General features: G+C 43.1%; 1 protein-coding gene across 4 annotated transcripts; it reads right to left on the reverse strand.

Moving 5' to 3' along the window:
* Positions 1-3,999: 3,999 nt before the first annotated feature.
* On the reverse strand, positions 4,000-12,715 carry LOC147451712 (kinesin-like protein KIN-12A). Of its 4 annotated transcripts, none has more exons than XR_015188820.1 (19): positions 11,985-12,715; positions 11,491-11,634; positions 11,330-11,413; positions 11,119-11,241; positions 10,952-11,011; positions 10,658-10,711; positions 10,439-10,531; positions 10,262-10,357; positions 9,989-10,134; positions 9,760-9,909; positions 9,552-9,681; positions 8,873-9,439; positions 7,384-8,637; positions 7,063-7,161; positions 6,733-6,885; positions 5,813-6,652; positions 5,280-5,665; positions 4,951-5,195; positions 4,000-4,573 (listed from the first exon to the last, which is right to left on the reverse strand). XR_015188820.1 is itself a non-coding variant. In XM_086517595.1 (18 exons), the coding sequence occupies exons 1-18, from the start codon at positions 12,420-12,422 to the stop codon at positions 5,129-5,131; spliced, it is 4,884 nt and encodes a 1,627-aa protein (XP_086373721.1). In that variant the 5' UTR covers positions 12,423-12,715; the 3' UTR covers positions 4,824-5,128. The 4 variants fall into 4 exon arrangements, 2 of the variants coding, with proteins under 2 accessions (XP_086373721.1, XP_086373722.1); XR_015188821.1 differs by lacking the exon at positions 4,000-4,573 and adding an exon at positions 4,612-4,846; XM_086517595.1 differs by lacking the exon at positions 4,000-4,573 and having other exon boundaries at positions 4,824-5,195.
* Between the last annotated feature and the right edge of the window lie 345 nt (positions 12,716-13,060).

Below are 13,060 nucleotides of genomic sequence, written 5' to 3' on the forward strand. Positions count from 1 at the left end.
TCTCTCACACACACACACACACACACACACACACACACATACACATTGTGCACTCATTCAAGCTAGTTGGCTACCTCATATACTGATAGCTCTCTCTCTCTCTCTCTCTCTCTCTCTCTCTCTCTCTCTCTCTCTCACACACACACACACACACACACACACACACACAAAGGATGTGATGAGTCTCACTACACAAGCCTTCCACATTGAACGTTGCAGCACCGGAGATGTGTGCCAGAGATAACACACATGATTGGGACACAATCAGGCCTATAGTGTCATGCGTATAGCAATGCTCGATACGGAGAAAAACAATTGAAATCAGCGTGGATATTTAGGATAGCATCCGAAGCCATAGGCTTTGTGAGAGAGACAAAATGGGGTGCCGGCCCTTGGAAGAGAGAGAGAGAGAGAGAGAGAGATCAACTTGCTCATGTGCATCAATGATCACGTATTGGTGTACCATGGTAGAGAATAAAACATGAAAATCCAACTTGCTAATTGGGTAGACAAAGATTATTGTGTGTTTACAACTTGAAGCTTCTTCTCATCTCTCTAGACTATGCATTTGTGGTTGGTGCATGTGATTGTCAAGCGAATGAGGGTCTAGAGCCCAAATGGACACAAGGAGACTCAAGAGCATGTTTCAAAGAAATAGTGTATGTGTTTAGTGTGAGAGAGCATCGTTCTAGCAAGCAATGAAAGAGAGAGAACGGGAAGAGGAGAAAAGTTGTTGCTGCACAGTTGCATGATTCTCATGAAGGTATTGGGTCTCTACACACCCCCATATGCATCGCACACGCGGACATGCAGGAGGTTTCTAGATATGGAGGTTTTGAAGCTCTTTGGGTTTCTTATTCATTGGTAGATTGGACCATCATGATTGCTAAGTGATAAAATCACGAGGCCTGCCAATAGGATTCAAACTACACTTATTGGCATTCAAACTACACTGGCTCATGGCTATAGGTCCTTGGAATTTCAATCGTGCAAGATAATATGCTCATTGCGAATCATGGGTACATTGATGAAAATTTGAATTGATTTGGGGTCTCTGTGCACCGAAGGCTTGACTTTTGATGGTGTTAAACTCACTCTTGACTTAAGCACTTATGATGTTTTGAAAGGCTAGTTTGTTGCTTTACAAGATTCCTCTCACATGAGAAATCCCACCTCGGTATTCTTACACTTTAATCAAAAATGGGATGCAAGAATCGAACTCAATCCCGCAAATATAGCAACTCACATGGAAATCTACTAATCAAGCAAACAAGTTGCGATGTTGCAAGCAACTGTGCAATTCATTTAATATAAAAAATCATCTTGCCCTCCCTCTCTCTCTCTCTCTCTCTCTCTCTCTCTCTCTCTCTCTCTTCGCAACTTTCGTCTTGGCTGCACGCAACATTTCTATTTCATTTGCGCCAGTATGTCGTACACATTCTAAAAAACAATCTATTTATAGGAATCTGCAGCAGATACTCTTTCTGATGATGAGCGAAAAGAAGTTTTTTTTTTTTTTTTGGGGGGGGGGGGGGGGGGGGGGGGGAATTGGTAAGTTATCCCTTCCGTCCATGATCAGTGCAACCCTGAGAGAAGGCGAGTGCTTGGCCATGCTTAAATGCTCAGGAGTCAGAATGAGAGAGAGAGAGAGAGAGAGAGAGAGAGAGGGAGAGGTGTAAGCTTACGAGAAGTTGACTAGTGACAACATCGATGCGTGCATGTCTGATTTGGAGGCTTTGTGGCTCGTGCGTGCTGATTTACACCAAAAGCTTGCAGGTCAGAGATCTGCGTTCATCGACAACGAGAGCAAGATGAGGGATCGAGAGTTGGGAGGGGTTACGCAGACATATTTTAATATCGACGAAGCTACAACATGAAAGCCTCTTGGATGAGGTGGTTAGCCCCATGGACCTCATTTTTGTGCGTCTTAGTTCAAACTGGGTTCATGGCCGAGGACTTTTGCTGCTTTCTGCGTCTCTGCAAGTAGGTGCAAGATAGAATCTGGAAAGATTCTATCCAATAAAATATGACAGTCATACTTCAGATTCGGGTTCTTTTCGATTTTGTGCCAGCCCCTACTATGGCCACTTATTTGGCCTACGCAAATGAGTTCATATCATAGGCTTGCTTAGAAATCACATTGTTCTAACAACACCACGCAATAGATTGAATCTCAGCCGTCAACCACAAAAGTAAAAGAAAATCGAACGCTGGCTGTAAGCTTCAATTGTGCGCAACGCTCCTCTTGGAGTCTGCTCGGTGACAAAACGCAGGTACTTTCTACAGCTCTTCAAAAGGGTTTATGGAGGTAGGGTTTCACAGCTGCTTTGTGCGCAAGCAGCAGCTTGCGTGCTTTCGTGATGGAAAGGAAAGGATTATGCATGTGTCCCAAATTGTCACTTGTATGATTGAGCAATAGACATGATCTAGGTCTAAGAGCCAAAGGACCATGACAGAGAGGATGAATAGATTGTAGCCACAAGGAAGGTGACCGAAGGACCCATGGCGAGGATGATGATCACAAGGATAGATACAATGGATATGCTAACAATGACGATGATGATGAAGGCAAAGACTAGAGCAGGAGGGAGGGGATGATAGAAACTCTAGCTCTTGAAAAGGGCATCAATTGCAGGAACTTGAGTTGCTCAATGTTTACTGATGTAGTGTTTCACGTCTCATGCAACTTACACGCTTTTACGATAAAAAATAAGGATTTGCATGTGTTGCAACTTGCCACACGTATGATTGCTGATGCAAACAATGTTGTGATAAGAGATCAAGAGGTAAGGTTGTCTTATGACCAGGAATACAATTAGCCTTTCCATGAGCGATGTGGACCAGTAAATCTTCTACCAATGAAAAGAATATCTTTGGATGAGGAATCTAATCTCTTAGTATGAATCACCCTTCAACAGTTCTCAAAGCGCTTTCTAGGGTTGTCGTCATAGAGGGGGATGAAAACTGCTCTTCTAGGCGATCACTAAAGAGAATGAATTCACATGAGAGATGGGAAGCTAAACAGCTAATAGCGTCAAGGGTCTTGGATGTGAGGAATTATCTCAGTTGTCATGTTGAAAGATCTGGACACTTGTATTGATCAAGATGAAGGCACCAAAGAGGAGCTTAAAATTAAGCTCAATGAGGATGAACCAACTTTCTTAAGGGGCAAACTAGGTACTCCGTTGATGTATCACTTGTGAAAATCATAAGAGATCCAGATGGTTCACTTTAAAGAGCTGCAATGAGACAATCTACTTTAGTTAAGCAGAGGAGAGAGTTGCAAGAAAGGACCATGCTTGATTCCATCCAAAGAGAGGAGAACAGCATCTTGCTCAAGAACTTCATGGTGTAGGACTCTTTGCATGACATGCCACAGTGGAAAAAAGATGCATTTAGCAAGTGGTCAAACCTATCAATGCAAGAGCAAAAACAAAGTCTTCCCATTTACAAGTTGCAAAATAAGCTAGTTAGAGCAATCCCAAGAATGGTAGCAAATCAACAAGAGAGCTCACAAAACAACAAACAAAAATGTGTGTCAACAAGTAGTGAAGGTTAATCATTTGTATGTCTGCATTTTCTTGGACCGCACAACTAAGCTACGAAACGAGGTATGGCTTGCATTCTTTATCATTTTGGGAAGAAAGTACAAACTCTTCACCATACTTTTGTTTATGGCATTTTTGTATGACGTGCACTAAATATAGTTGGTAGTGTGATTCATTTCCTCATTGCATGACAAAAAGTTTAACCACTCTCATAATTTTCTCGTAATTCAACAAAACAATGTTATCTACCTTGCGCACTCGGACAAGACACGTACTCAATGACCAAGTCAAGTTAATTTTTCCATTTTCTTACATAACAATCTATTATAAAATAATTTTTCCATCTCTTACATAATATTCTTTACTATATGTAAACAGACCATTTCTTAGCTGCAACAACACATCAACAGTACACCATTTTCTATGGAATGGCCAACAACACATGGTACCGTTAAAGCTACGGTGTTGAGGACCGATTTAAATAAAAATTTTACGTTCCTTAATTTCTTGAGTGGCAGGTCTTCCACCCCTGCAAATCACTCGCCAACATTACAATTCCACAGACCATCAAAACGGCCATGTATATACCAATCAAATGAAAACGGTACCATTGGCGGTGTTGGAATGGAGTCTGCTGTCTTACTACAGACAAGGAGCTAGTTGAAATTGAACTATGAAACTGCATTGCCTGGTTCAATCAATCCTATCCCCTTTCATCCACACAATGTGTAAGCAGTTCTATATCACAATGTGTAATGTGGAATCAAAATTGCCATTTCTTGCTCACTCAGAAGGCTAAACGGCAGGAGCAAACATGACCAGTCACAACCCATCGGCTGCATAGAATCGGCCACAACCAGGATGGCACATTCTCATCTCTTCACACACTGGGTCGCAAAGTTCCCCTTCAAAAGGCTACTTCTGGGTTGCCAAGTTCATTGTCAAGCATCCCTCCCCTCTCTTGAGAGCATTAAAATTCAACTTACATGCATTTGATTGTCTTAACACGCTTTGATGGGCCTTTCCTGCACATGGAAACAAGGATTCGAATAACTCACACCAGTCTCTGCTGAGTAATGCTACTGAATGTGTCATAAAAGGATTTGTCAATCCAAGGCAAAGAAGAACAAGGAGAAGAGAAGTTTTAGCATCGTAGGAACAATCCCAAGAGACCTCAAAGATCTATCCGACGAGTCTTGAACTCAAGAGAGGCAGTCATAGAGGTTAACAAGAAGTTAAAAAGCTCGGCAGTTTATTTCGTGTGTGATCAAGATAGAAGACCCCCTTGATGCAGAGGCCTGAAAGAATGTAGCAGCTTGAGAAACAAAGTAGCATTTTACAATGTGATGCAGTTTTCTCTGCATATGCACAGAAATCGTTTCAAATCATTACAAAGAACTACCTTTGGCAGAAGTGTCGCAGTTAGCACTCGCATCAACTATCAGCTGGTATCAAGTAATTCAAACACAGCATTTTCAAGCGTTTAACGAGTCCTGTATGCCTCCCCATCTGCAGAAAGTGGATGTCAAATTTGTGTGAGCCTCTCATACTTGGGATGACGAGCCTTTATGTGAGCTGAATTAAGAGAACCCAAGCCTCTTGCAGCTAACACGTTGACATAGAGAGATTTCCACAGTATCAAGCTTCCTTGCAAAACAGAGGCCTGCCACATTAAGCACTTCCCAACACCCAGAGCAAGACTAAAAATTGCACTTGTGAACTTCGTCATACCATCTGTCATCTATCTCTGAAACATGCAAGTCATCCAGACCTTGCATGCGGTAATCCTCGCTCTCATCATAGTTGGACTCTTCTGCAAGTTCTTCTCTCAACATCTGCAATGAGGAATGAGAAGTTGCAACAGGCTGCCCATGGGCTACTTCGGCTGCAAGATGTTGAGCCTCCAAAGCAGCCTCTGCTTCTTCACTATCTACACCAGTAAATTCAAACTTGACACGCTCCGCCATGACACACATCGGGCACAGGGTGGACTTTTGGAATCTAGCCTCTAAAAGGCGTTGCTGCAAGGTTGCTATCTCTGTAGAGTGCCTTCTCTTCACCTTATCTATTTCTCGATATAATCTCTCAGCATCTTGCGCTGCAAGTGCAGCAGCATCCTGGTTTAACAGCTCAAGGTCAGTAAAAACTTCTGATTTCAGCTTTGTGATTTAGAAATAAATAACAAGAAAGAGTCTTTGAAAAGTGAAAAAATGCAAGATTTTAGTTGCCTTCATTAGACAAAAATAAGTTTGCCTGCAACTCACCTGAGCAATAAGGACAGTCTCCTCGGCCTCCTTTAACCTCACCAGCAGCTCACCAGCAGCCTGCACAGCATCAGCTGTATCTCTCAACTGTGCTTGCAATCCCTCAACCTGCTCTTTTGCAACTTTCCTCTCCTGCTCCCTCTCAAGCTTTACAGATATCAATTCAGCTGCCTGTGCTTCAAACCATTTCCCCCCGCCCAAGAAACCCAATTTTCCAGCCTTCTTCCTTGCTGTAGACATCCCATCTCTTATCTTCCTATGCTTTGCCAGCAAACCAATGTGCTTCTCCTGAAGCTCAGCATATTGATCAAGCAGTCGGGCATGCCCTTCCATAGCCATTTGAAGAGCATCTTTCATCTCATCGGCACACCGTTGCTGCCCTGTTGCCTCATGCTTCCTCTTCTCTGAAAGCTGTCTATACTCTTCAACTTCCACCCGCAATTCTTCCAGCACACACATCCACTCATTCTCACGCTCTGTCCACTCTGCGGTTAGTTTTTCGCACATATGGCATCTCTCAGAATCACCAAGGCACTCGTCTTGGGAATTCACTTTGTCCACTTTGTCAGAAGATTTCACCTTTTCTGCACCACCATTATCCGGACTACTGTGATTGGCTTGAGGAGTGAGAGACCTCTGTCTTTGTCTTATTGGCTTGGGTGTATCTACCTCAACATAATACTGTAGATGATTACGGAGCTGAGAGACCTCTCGAAGCAGTGAATCTCTTTCTCCGAGCTCAATGAAACTCTTGTATTTTTCAAGGTCCTCATATAGGCATTGCTGCCTGATATTGGCTAGTGTAACCTCAGGATGGTGATCATATCTTTCCTGCAATATCTGGAAAAAAGGCATGCTTGCACAGTTAGTGCTATATTTAACGACTGCAACATGATCGGAAGAAAGAGTCATCATGCCACCTTGTGCTCATTAACCAAAGATGACCATTCCTCATTTAAATAATCATCAGTGGGTAAAGTTCCATCCATCAGGCTCTCCAGTCTAGCAATTTTGTCTTCCAAGCTTTGCTGAAGCACTGCATTGCATTCTCGCTCGTGTTTATACTGCCTTACCTACACATGATCATAGCAGTCAGCATACAAGAATATGAAAGCAGCTCAGTGCCATTTGTTTACTGATTAAAATCAAAATGTAACAATTGCTTGTCAAACATAAGTAACATTGCGGGCATGGTTCTTGATGGCATTAACGAGCTGAAAGACAGACACAGTTGAGCAAATCATTTGTACCAATCGGTTTAATTGCTCAATTTCAGCCGTCTTCCTGTTTAAATCCTCTTCCATTACACGCTCTCTCCGTAGAGCTCCCGCCAGTATTGCCTCCATGTTCTGGAACACCAATCACATTTTTATACATTTTTATGCAATCAGGCAACAATTGAAATATGGCTAATGAAACCTGCTTGGAAAGCTCGATCTCTAAATTCATAGGAGCACCAAGGCTTGTGCCCTTTATTGCGTGAATGTAGAGGGTTTGATAGCTTTCATCCCATGACCTTGACCAAGAAAAGAAACAAAAAAAAAAATCAAAAGCCAAAGATGGTACATTACCGTGTGTGTCTGTATGTCAACACTTCTTTGAGGTGTACTTGGCTCCTCAACAGGGATACAGTCTGGGTTTTTTTTTCCAAGAGCTTGCTCTGTTGGCATAGAATCTACTTTCATGGTTTTTGTCAGCTCCGCAGGATCCCCTGGGAGGCATTCCAATGAAGTCTGTACACTTTGGCTGACTGTCCTTCTGGGGTTGGGTTTGTCCCAATCTGGCTTTTGAAAAGAAAACCTTGCCATTGACATGCGGGTGCTAGTAACTTTCTTTTGATGGTTCTCAAGTATCTGCAATCCACGGTGGAGGCTGGCAGCAAGACGATCAGTAGGTGAGGATAATCTTTTACTTGCCTGCAAGTTTGACTTTACAAGTGATGTTCTCACAATTGTATCCTCAATTTCCTGTGATCGCATAACTGCCTCAGCATCTTCAAATTCCTCATAACTCAAGTTGCAAGCCTTTGACATTGGATCTTCCATGAAAGCTGGGAGTGAACTTCTACAAAAGCTTTGGCTTCTGTCATCCACTAACCTTGGAGAAATACTCAGAATAGGAGCACAAAGATCAGGCACAGCCAAATGGGGAGAAAGACTCAAAACTGGAGATTTCAAGGCACGCTCTGCTTCAAGAGTTTTTTCACTTTTACACTCAGCAGCATCATTGATTGCATGTTCAGGTCCCTCTTGTCCTAGACCCTCTGATTGTTCAAGGTTATCGGCAACAAGTTCCTCTTCAGCATTTGCAGTTATGTGGTCTATCTTGTCGATACAAGACTTCTCTCTGTCAGCTTCAAGGCTCTTCCCAACTTCTACAGGAGGTTGGGCATCATCATTTCTGTTATTTAACTGGTCAAGCTCTGGTAGACCACCTGAATAGTGGACATCCGGAAGTGCATCATCGAAGTCAGCTGAAACCATACCAGTCTCAGCATCATCTTCTAAGCATGCAGAAAATGGAGCCTCCTTCCTTGTGTATTCCAGTCCAACATATGATTCAGGTTTGTTATCATGCAAGAAGATTCCATTAACGCTGCATTCTCGTTCATCACGTGAATTCTCTTTCAAAGGCGACTCGGCAAGTCCACAGACATCACCATCTTCAGATTGCAATAAAAAAACTGATTTAAGATTGCTATTTGAGATGGTTTTCTTATCAACAACTGGCTCCTCAAATGTTCTGCATTCTATTTCTGGCCCAGCATCCTCCTCATTCGCATGGGACTCTTTCAACGTAGGCATTGTTTTGAGAACCAAGTGAATCTGCCAACCACATATTTACTTGTTTGGATCAAAACTCTGGCATGGAGGTAATTCATTGTCATCACTTGGGTTATCCTAGTGAAAAAAATTAATCTTAAAATATAATCAAGCGCCAGGGCTTGAGCCAGCTCTTGAGCTCGTGTAGAACAGTTAATAGCTTTTAACCCACACCTTGACCAGTGAAGAAAACCAAACAAACACAAAACAAAAAATAAAGGCAAAAGACAGAACATACGTTTTCACTCTGTTCTTGCAAAGCTGGTGCACCCAATACGTCCAAACTGCGAGAGTGTTCGGCATTGCAATTTTCAGCTTCTTTCATCTCTACCTGTCCCATCTCAGACCCTGTCTGCTTTTCACTCTGCTGTAAGGTTTCCAGCCCTGAAGATTCCTTTGAATAGACCTCTTCAATAATTCCTTCCATCAAATCATCCTTTCCATCTGCCTTTTTAGGTAGCTCTGCCAAGTAGCTGGCTGTTAATAAATCATTTATGACCGAGTCTGAAGAACTCTTTAAGGTGGAATCTAAACCCGTCGAGTTCTCCTGCGCTTCTTTCTCTGGAGCAGGCATTTTTGAATCTTCTGGTTTTGTCATCGGCACTGCAACATTATCGACACTCTCCACTCCATCTTCATCAATCTCCATCTCTTCGTCGGTGTCAGTATCCGTATGGGGCAAGGTCAATGGACGACTCAGACTCATCCTCAACAAGTTATAACTTCTTCGAGCATTCCAAGTGGTAGAATAGCTGCCAGCGCCTCCAGCAATGGTCTCGTTTGATTTCATCCTCATGAGCTCATCCTGTTTCACAAAAGTGTTGTTTTCACATCTCTAGTGACATAAAGAACAGCTATTCAACATGATAAACATCAAAAATTGACAATCTCTTCACTAAACTAAATTAAGATTCTACCTTTAGCTGACGAATCTGTTCTCGCAATACTTTTACATCGTCCTCTGTCTCCTCATTGACAACAGCCTTATTTTGTATAGACTTCGCTCTCTGGGCAAACCTTAGAGTGCTTAAGGTCTCACTTTTGCAGCTGCAAAATACAGAGCGTGAAAATAAGCTCAACAAATACTCCGAATATTGAGATCTGCAATGCATGGTTTTTCTGTACCTGCTGGCAGGAGAAATGGCACAAATCATTGCTAGTTTTGCATTACCACCAAGTGACTCTTGCAAAAGAAATGTAAGCCTAGAATCTCGGTATGGAATATGCCTCGGTTTTCCTATTTGAGAAATCTCGGCAAGGATGTTGATTACATTCCTGTGGCAAGTTCAAGGTACATGAAGAGTGAATAACTACTGAAAAAGAACCGGTGACATCACTAAAAGCTCTAATTTACCCAAGCTGTGAAAGGGAACGATTTATGTTTCCTGCTTCTCTTAAGCGATCACCAGCAGCACCAGTCAACTTCTGGCGTTCTGAACCAGCCAAATCTACAAGGTTCATCCTGCTTGTTTTTACACTGCTCACGCCATCTGACATGCTCTGGTACAAAGTAAACCAGCTCAATGGTGAGAAGCATCAGTCTGTTTTTCCAGAAGTCTTCATCAAGCATAAACACATTTGTACATCTTGGCAAACACATTGCTTATTTCAGTACACAATGACTTACCTTACAGCGAGACTCTATGACACAAGTGAAAAGGGTATGAGAGCGAGAACTTTCAAGATTCATACTTGTGGCTGCAATTTTTCTGTTCCCGAGTCCCTACACCCATACAAGAATACACAATATTAAAAAGTGACAAAGTCATGCTAGAAATCGATGAGTCAAGGAGGTAGAATAAACCTTCAACATAAGATGAAACACTTCGGAAACACTGGAAACAAACTCCTCAGTGAGATTTTCTACATATACCCCTGTCTTTGTATCCTCTCGGACCTGCAAGTTCCGCAGTAATTATGGTTATGCTCATTCAATAGAGCATCCCTCTGTAACACCCTTCATGCTTAAGGATGTCATCATCATTGGCCTGCTTAATATGTGCCGCATTATGTGCAAGTTTACCTGAAGGGCCTTTTGCAGTGGCTCCAACAGGTCTGTAATTTGCTCATTGTAAATCTGCAAACAAATGGTCAATGAGCATAGAGAATCGCTCTACAGTCTCAGTATGACATTATTGGTGAGCTATTTGTAAGTGTTCCAGACGGAAAATATGTTCAATCCTAAAACTGCTTCATAAAAACGGCAAAACCTTTTCTTAATTCCTTCGAGCAATACCAAGCAAACAATGCCTTTCAGATCATCCTACAACATAATTGTAACACACTTCGACGAGAATGGATGGAGCACAAATCACACCTCGAAAAAAGAGCACCGGCATTGATATCGGAGTTGCTTTTCAGTATTCTTATTTTCTTCCTGTAAGACGAAGGTTACAAACTAATAGCATTAATTGTGAGACCTTTATAAACAACGCTCTCCCCACCAATCCAGTAAACTCCTGTCAGAGAGGTGACACCTTTTACCTCTTTTATCCGCTGAAATAAGCATTCAAAGACGCGAGGAGTAAGGCCCCTGTCTTCACTTGGGGGCTGTGCTAACAAATCTTGGGTTGCTCCCCACATAGTATAGGTTTTGCCACTGCCAGTCTGATCAGAAGACGAGGTAGAATGCAGGTTATAACATAACAAGAAATTTGTGTGTAATGTTTCAGCACAGACGAAAACACCACACCACCTGTCCATATGCAAAGATGGAGCTGTTGAACCCCTGAAGACAGTTCTCCACTAGTGGCTTTCCAACTATCTCAAACACGGCATCCTAAAAGAGCAAACACAGTCAGATATTTTCAGAAAACAATGACAGATCCTTTAAAGAGAAGACAATGATTCACATGCCTGGGATGATTCTTGTCCGGCAACATGATCAAATGTGAAATTCTGATCTGCCAAACTCAGAGAGTCCAATGAAATCTTCTCCACAATTTGTGTGGCTTCCTCTGCTTCTTCTTTTTGGTTACAGGGACGCAACCTTATAATCACCTGAAAGCAAATATGACAAGATCACCATGACAACATGTCACACAATCCAACTTTGTTAACTAATCGGTAGACCTGAAGCTGACAAAAGGATGGAAATGGATAAAATATGCACCCTATGAACGATGCATAGGTTCTGAATTGGGTTGTGTAATGCCTAGTTTGTAATTTCAAACTTTTCCAAAAGGACGAGATGCCCTCAGCTATAAGATCTATGGTGTCTGTGCTGGCAGCGATATAAGCACACGTGACCATGCAACCCATTGTGTTGCAACAAATACATAGGCATTGTTAAGGACAAGTCTGCACAAGACCTACCCGCAGAACAAATAATTCTTTAATTGATGTCTTACCTTGACCCCATTGTCCTGATCTTGAGGTGGATGGCAGCCTACAAGGACATCAGCACAAGATGGAGACTCCAAATTAAGCTTTCTTTTAGCATTTCCCTGGGGCTCATTACCACCTCTAGCAGGATTTGTTGATGGAGATGCCCGAGGAGGGAGAGGCCGAGGTGGAAGTGATACACTCCCATGGTGCTTAGATTTGGCAGGTGTAGATTTGTTTGAATGCAGCGCTGGAGACATGCTCGCCTCAGAAAAAGGGCTGTTAGCCTTCACATTGGGGGCAATCTCAGGGGGCTGATTCTCACTGTTGTGACGAGATCTGCGCAAGACAGGAGTATTGACAACAGGGAAGGAGTACTTGGTCCGCGGAGATGGAGCTGCAGAGAACGGCTTTCTGTGGGGCGACTCCTCTCGAACTGCACGAGGACGGGCCTGAGGAGGCATGGCGGATTCAAGAGGAAGATCTGTTCGTCGCAGAGGGCTGTGTAAGCTGGGGTAGCCGGATGCAGAGAAGACGATGAAACAAGGGAGCTTCTGATGGCGACCGCAATCAGCAAAGGGGGGAGCAAACTAAAGAGCTGCTTCTCACTAGTGAGAAGAACGACGGCGATGGCGAACGTAGCATCTGCTTCCACGGTTCCGCATTTGCGACCTGCAAGAGGGAGTTGTCGTTCTTCCCTGCTGCTTGGTGCTGATAGAAACTCCCTCCGATCAAAGTTTCAAAATTTTGTAGATGAAGAAGGTGGGAGCGTGGCATTTTTCACAACAAGGCATTTGATAGCAACGTTAGAATTCAGACTGCCGAAACGTCCAAACCATTGTCCACCGGCGATGGGCGGACAGAAGCTGCTTGCACGCCCTCATAGCCCAAAAAACCGGGGTTTAGTGTATTTTGAATAGGCTATCTATACTATCTATTAAGAGGACAAGGATTCCGGCCTACCACGTGGCAAAAGAAGAGGACTTCGCTGGCAAATGAAAAGGCCCCCCTACATGTGGCGTACGCTCTGCGTGTTCCCTGAAGCCCGGCGGTCGTGCAGCAAGACAGAGGGACAAACAGAGGTTATCTGAGCCCGAGAGGT

This window comes from Adiantum capillus-veneris, chromosome 8 (assembly GCF_014529385.1).
Source record: "Adiantum capillus-veneris isolate H3 chromosome 8, ASM1452938v2, whole genome shotgun sequence".
In the NCBI taxonomy this organism is placed as follows: Eukaryota; Viridiplantae; Streptophyta; class Polypodiopsida; order Polypodiales; family Pteridaceae; genus Adiantum; species Adiantum capillus-veneris.

Bases quoted from the DNA above. Each gene is read 5' to 3' on its own strand.
- LOC147451712 (XM_086517595.1), bottom strand. From the start codon at position 12,422: ATGCCTCCTCAGGCCCGTCCTCGTGCAGTTCGAGAGGAGTCGCCCCAC. The intron at 11,242-11,329 runs GTGGTGTGGTGT...TCTTCTGATCAG, and splicing joins CCATCTTTGCATATGGACAG to ACTGGCAGTGGCAAAACCTA. The intron at 5,666-5,812 runs GTGAGTTGCAGG...CTGTTAAACCAG, and splicing joins AGACTGTCCTTATTGCTCAG to GATGCTGCTGCACTTGCAGC.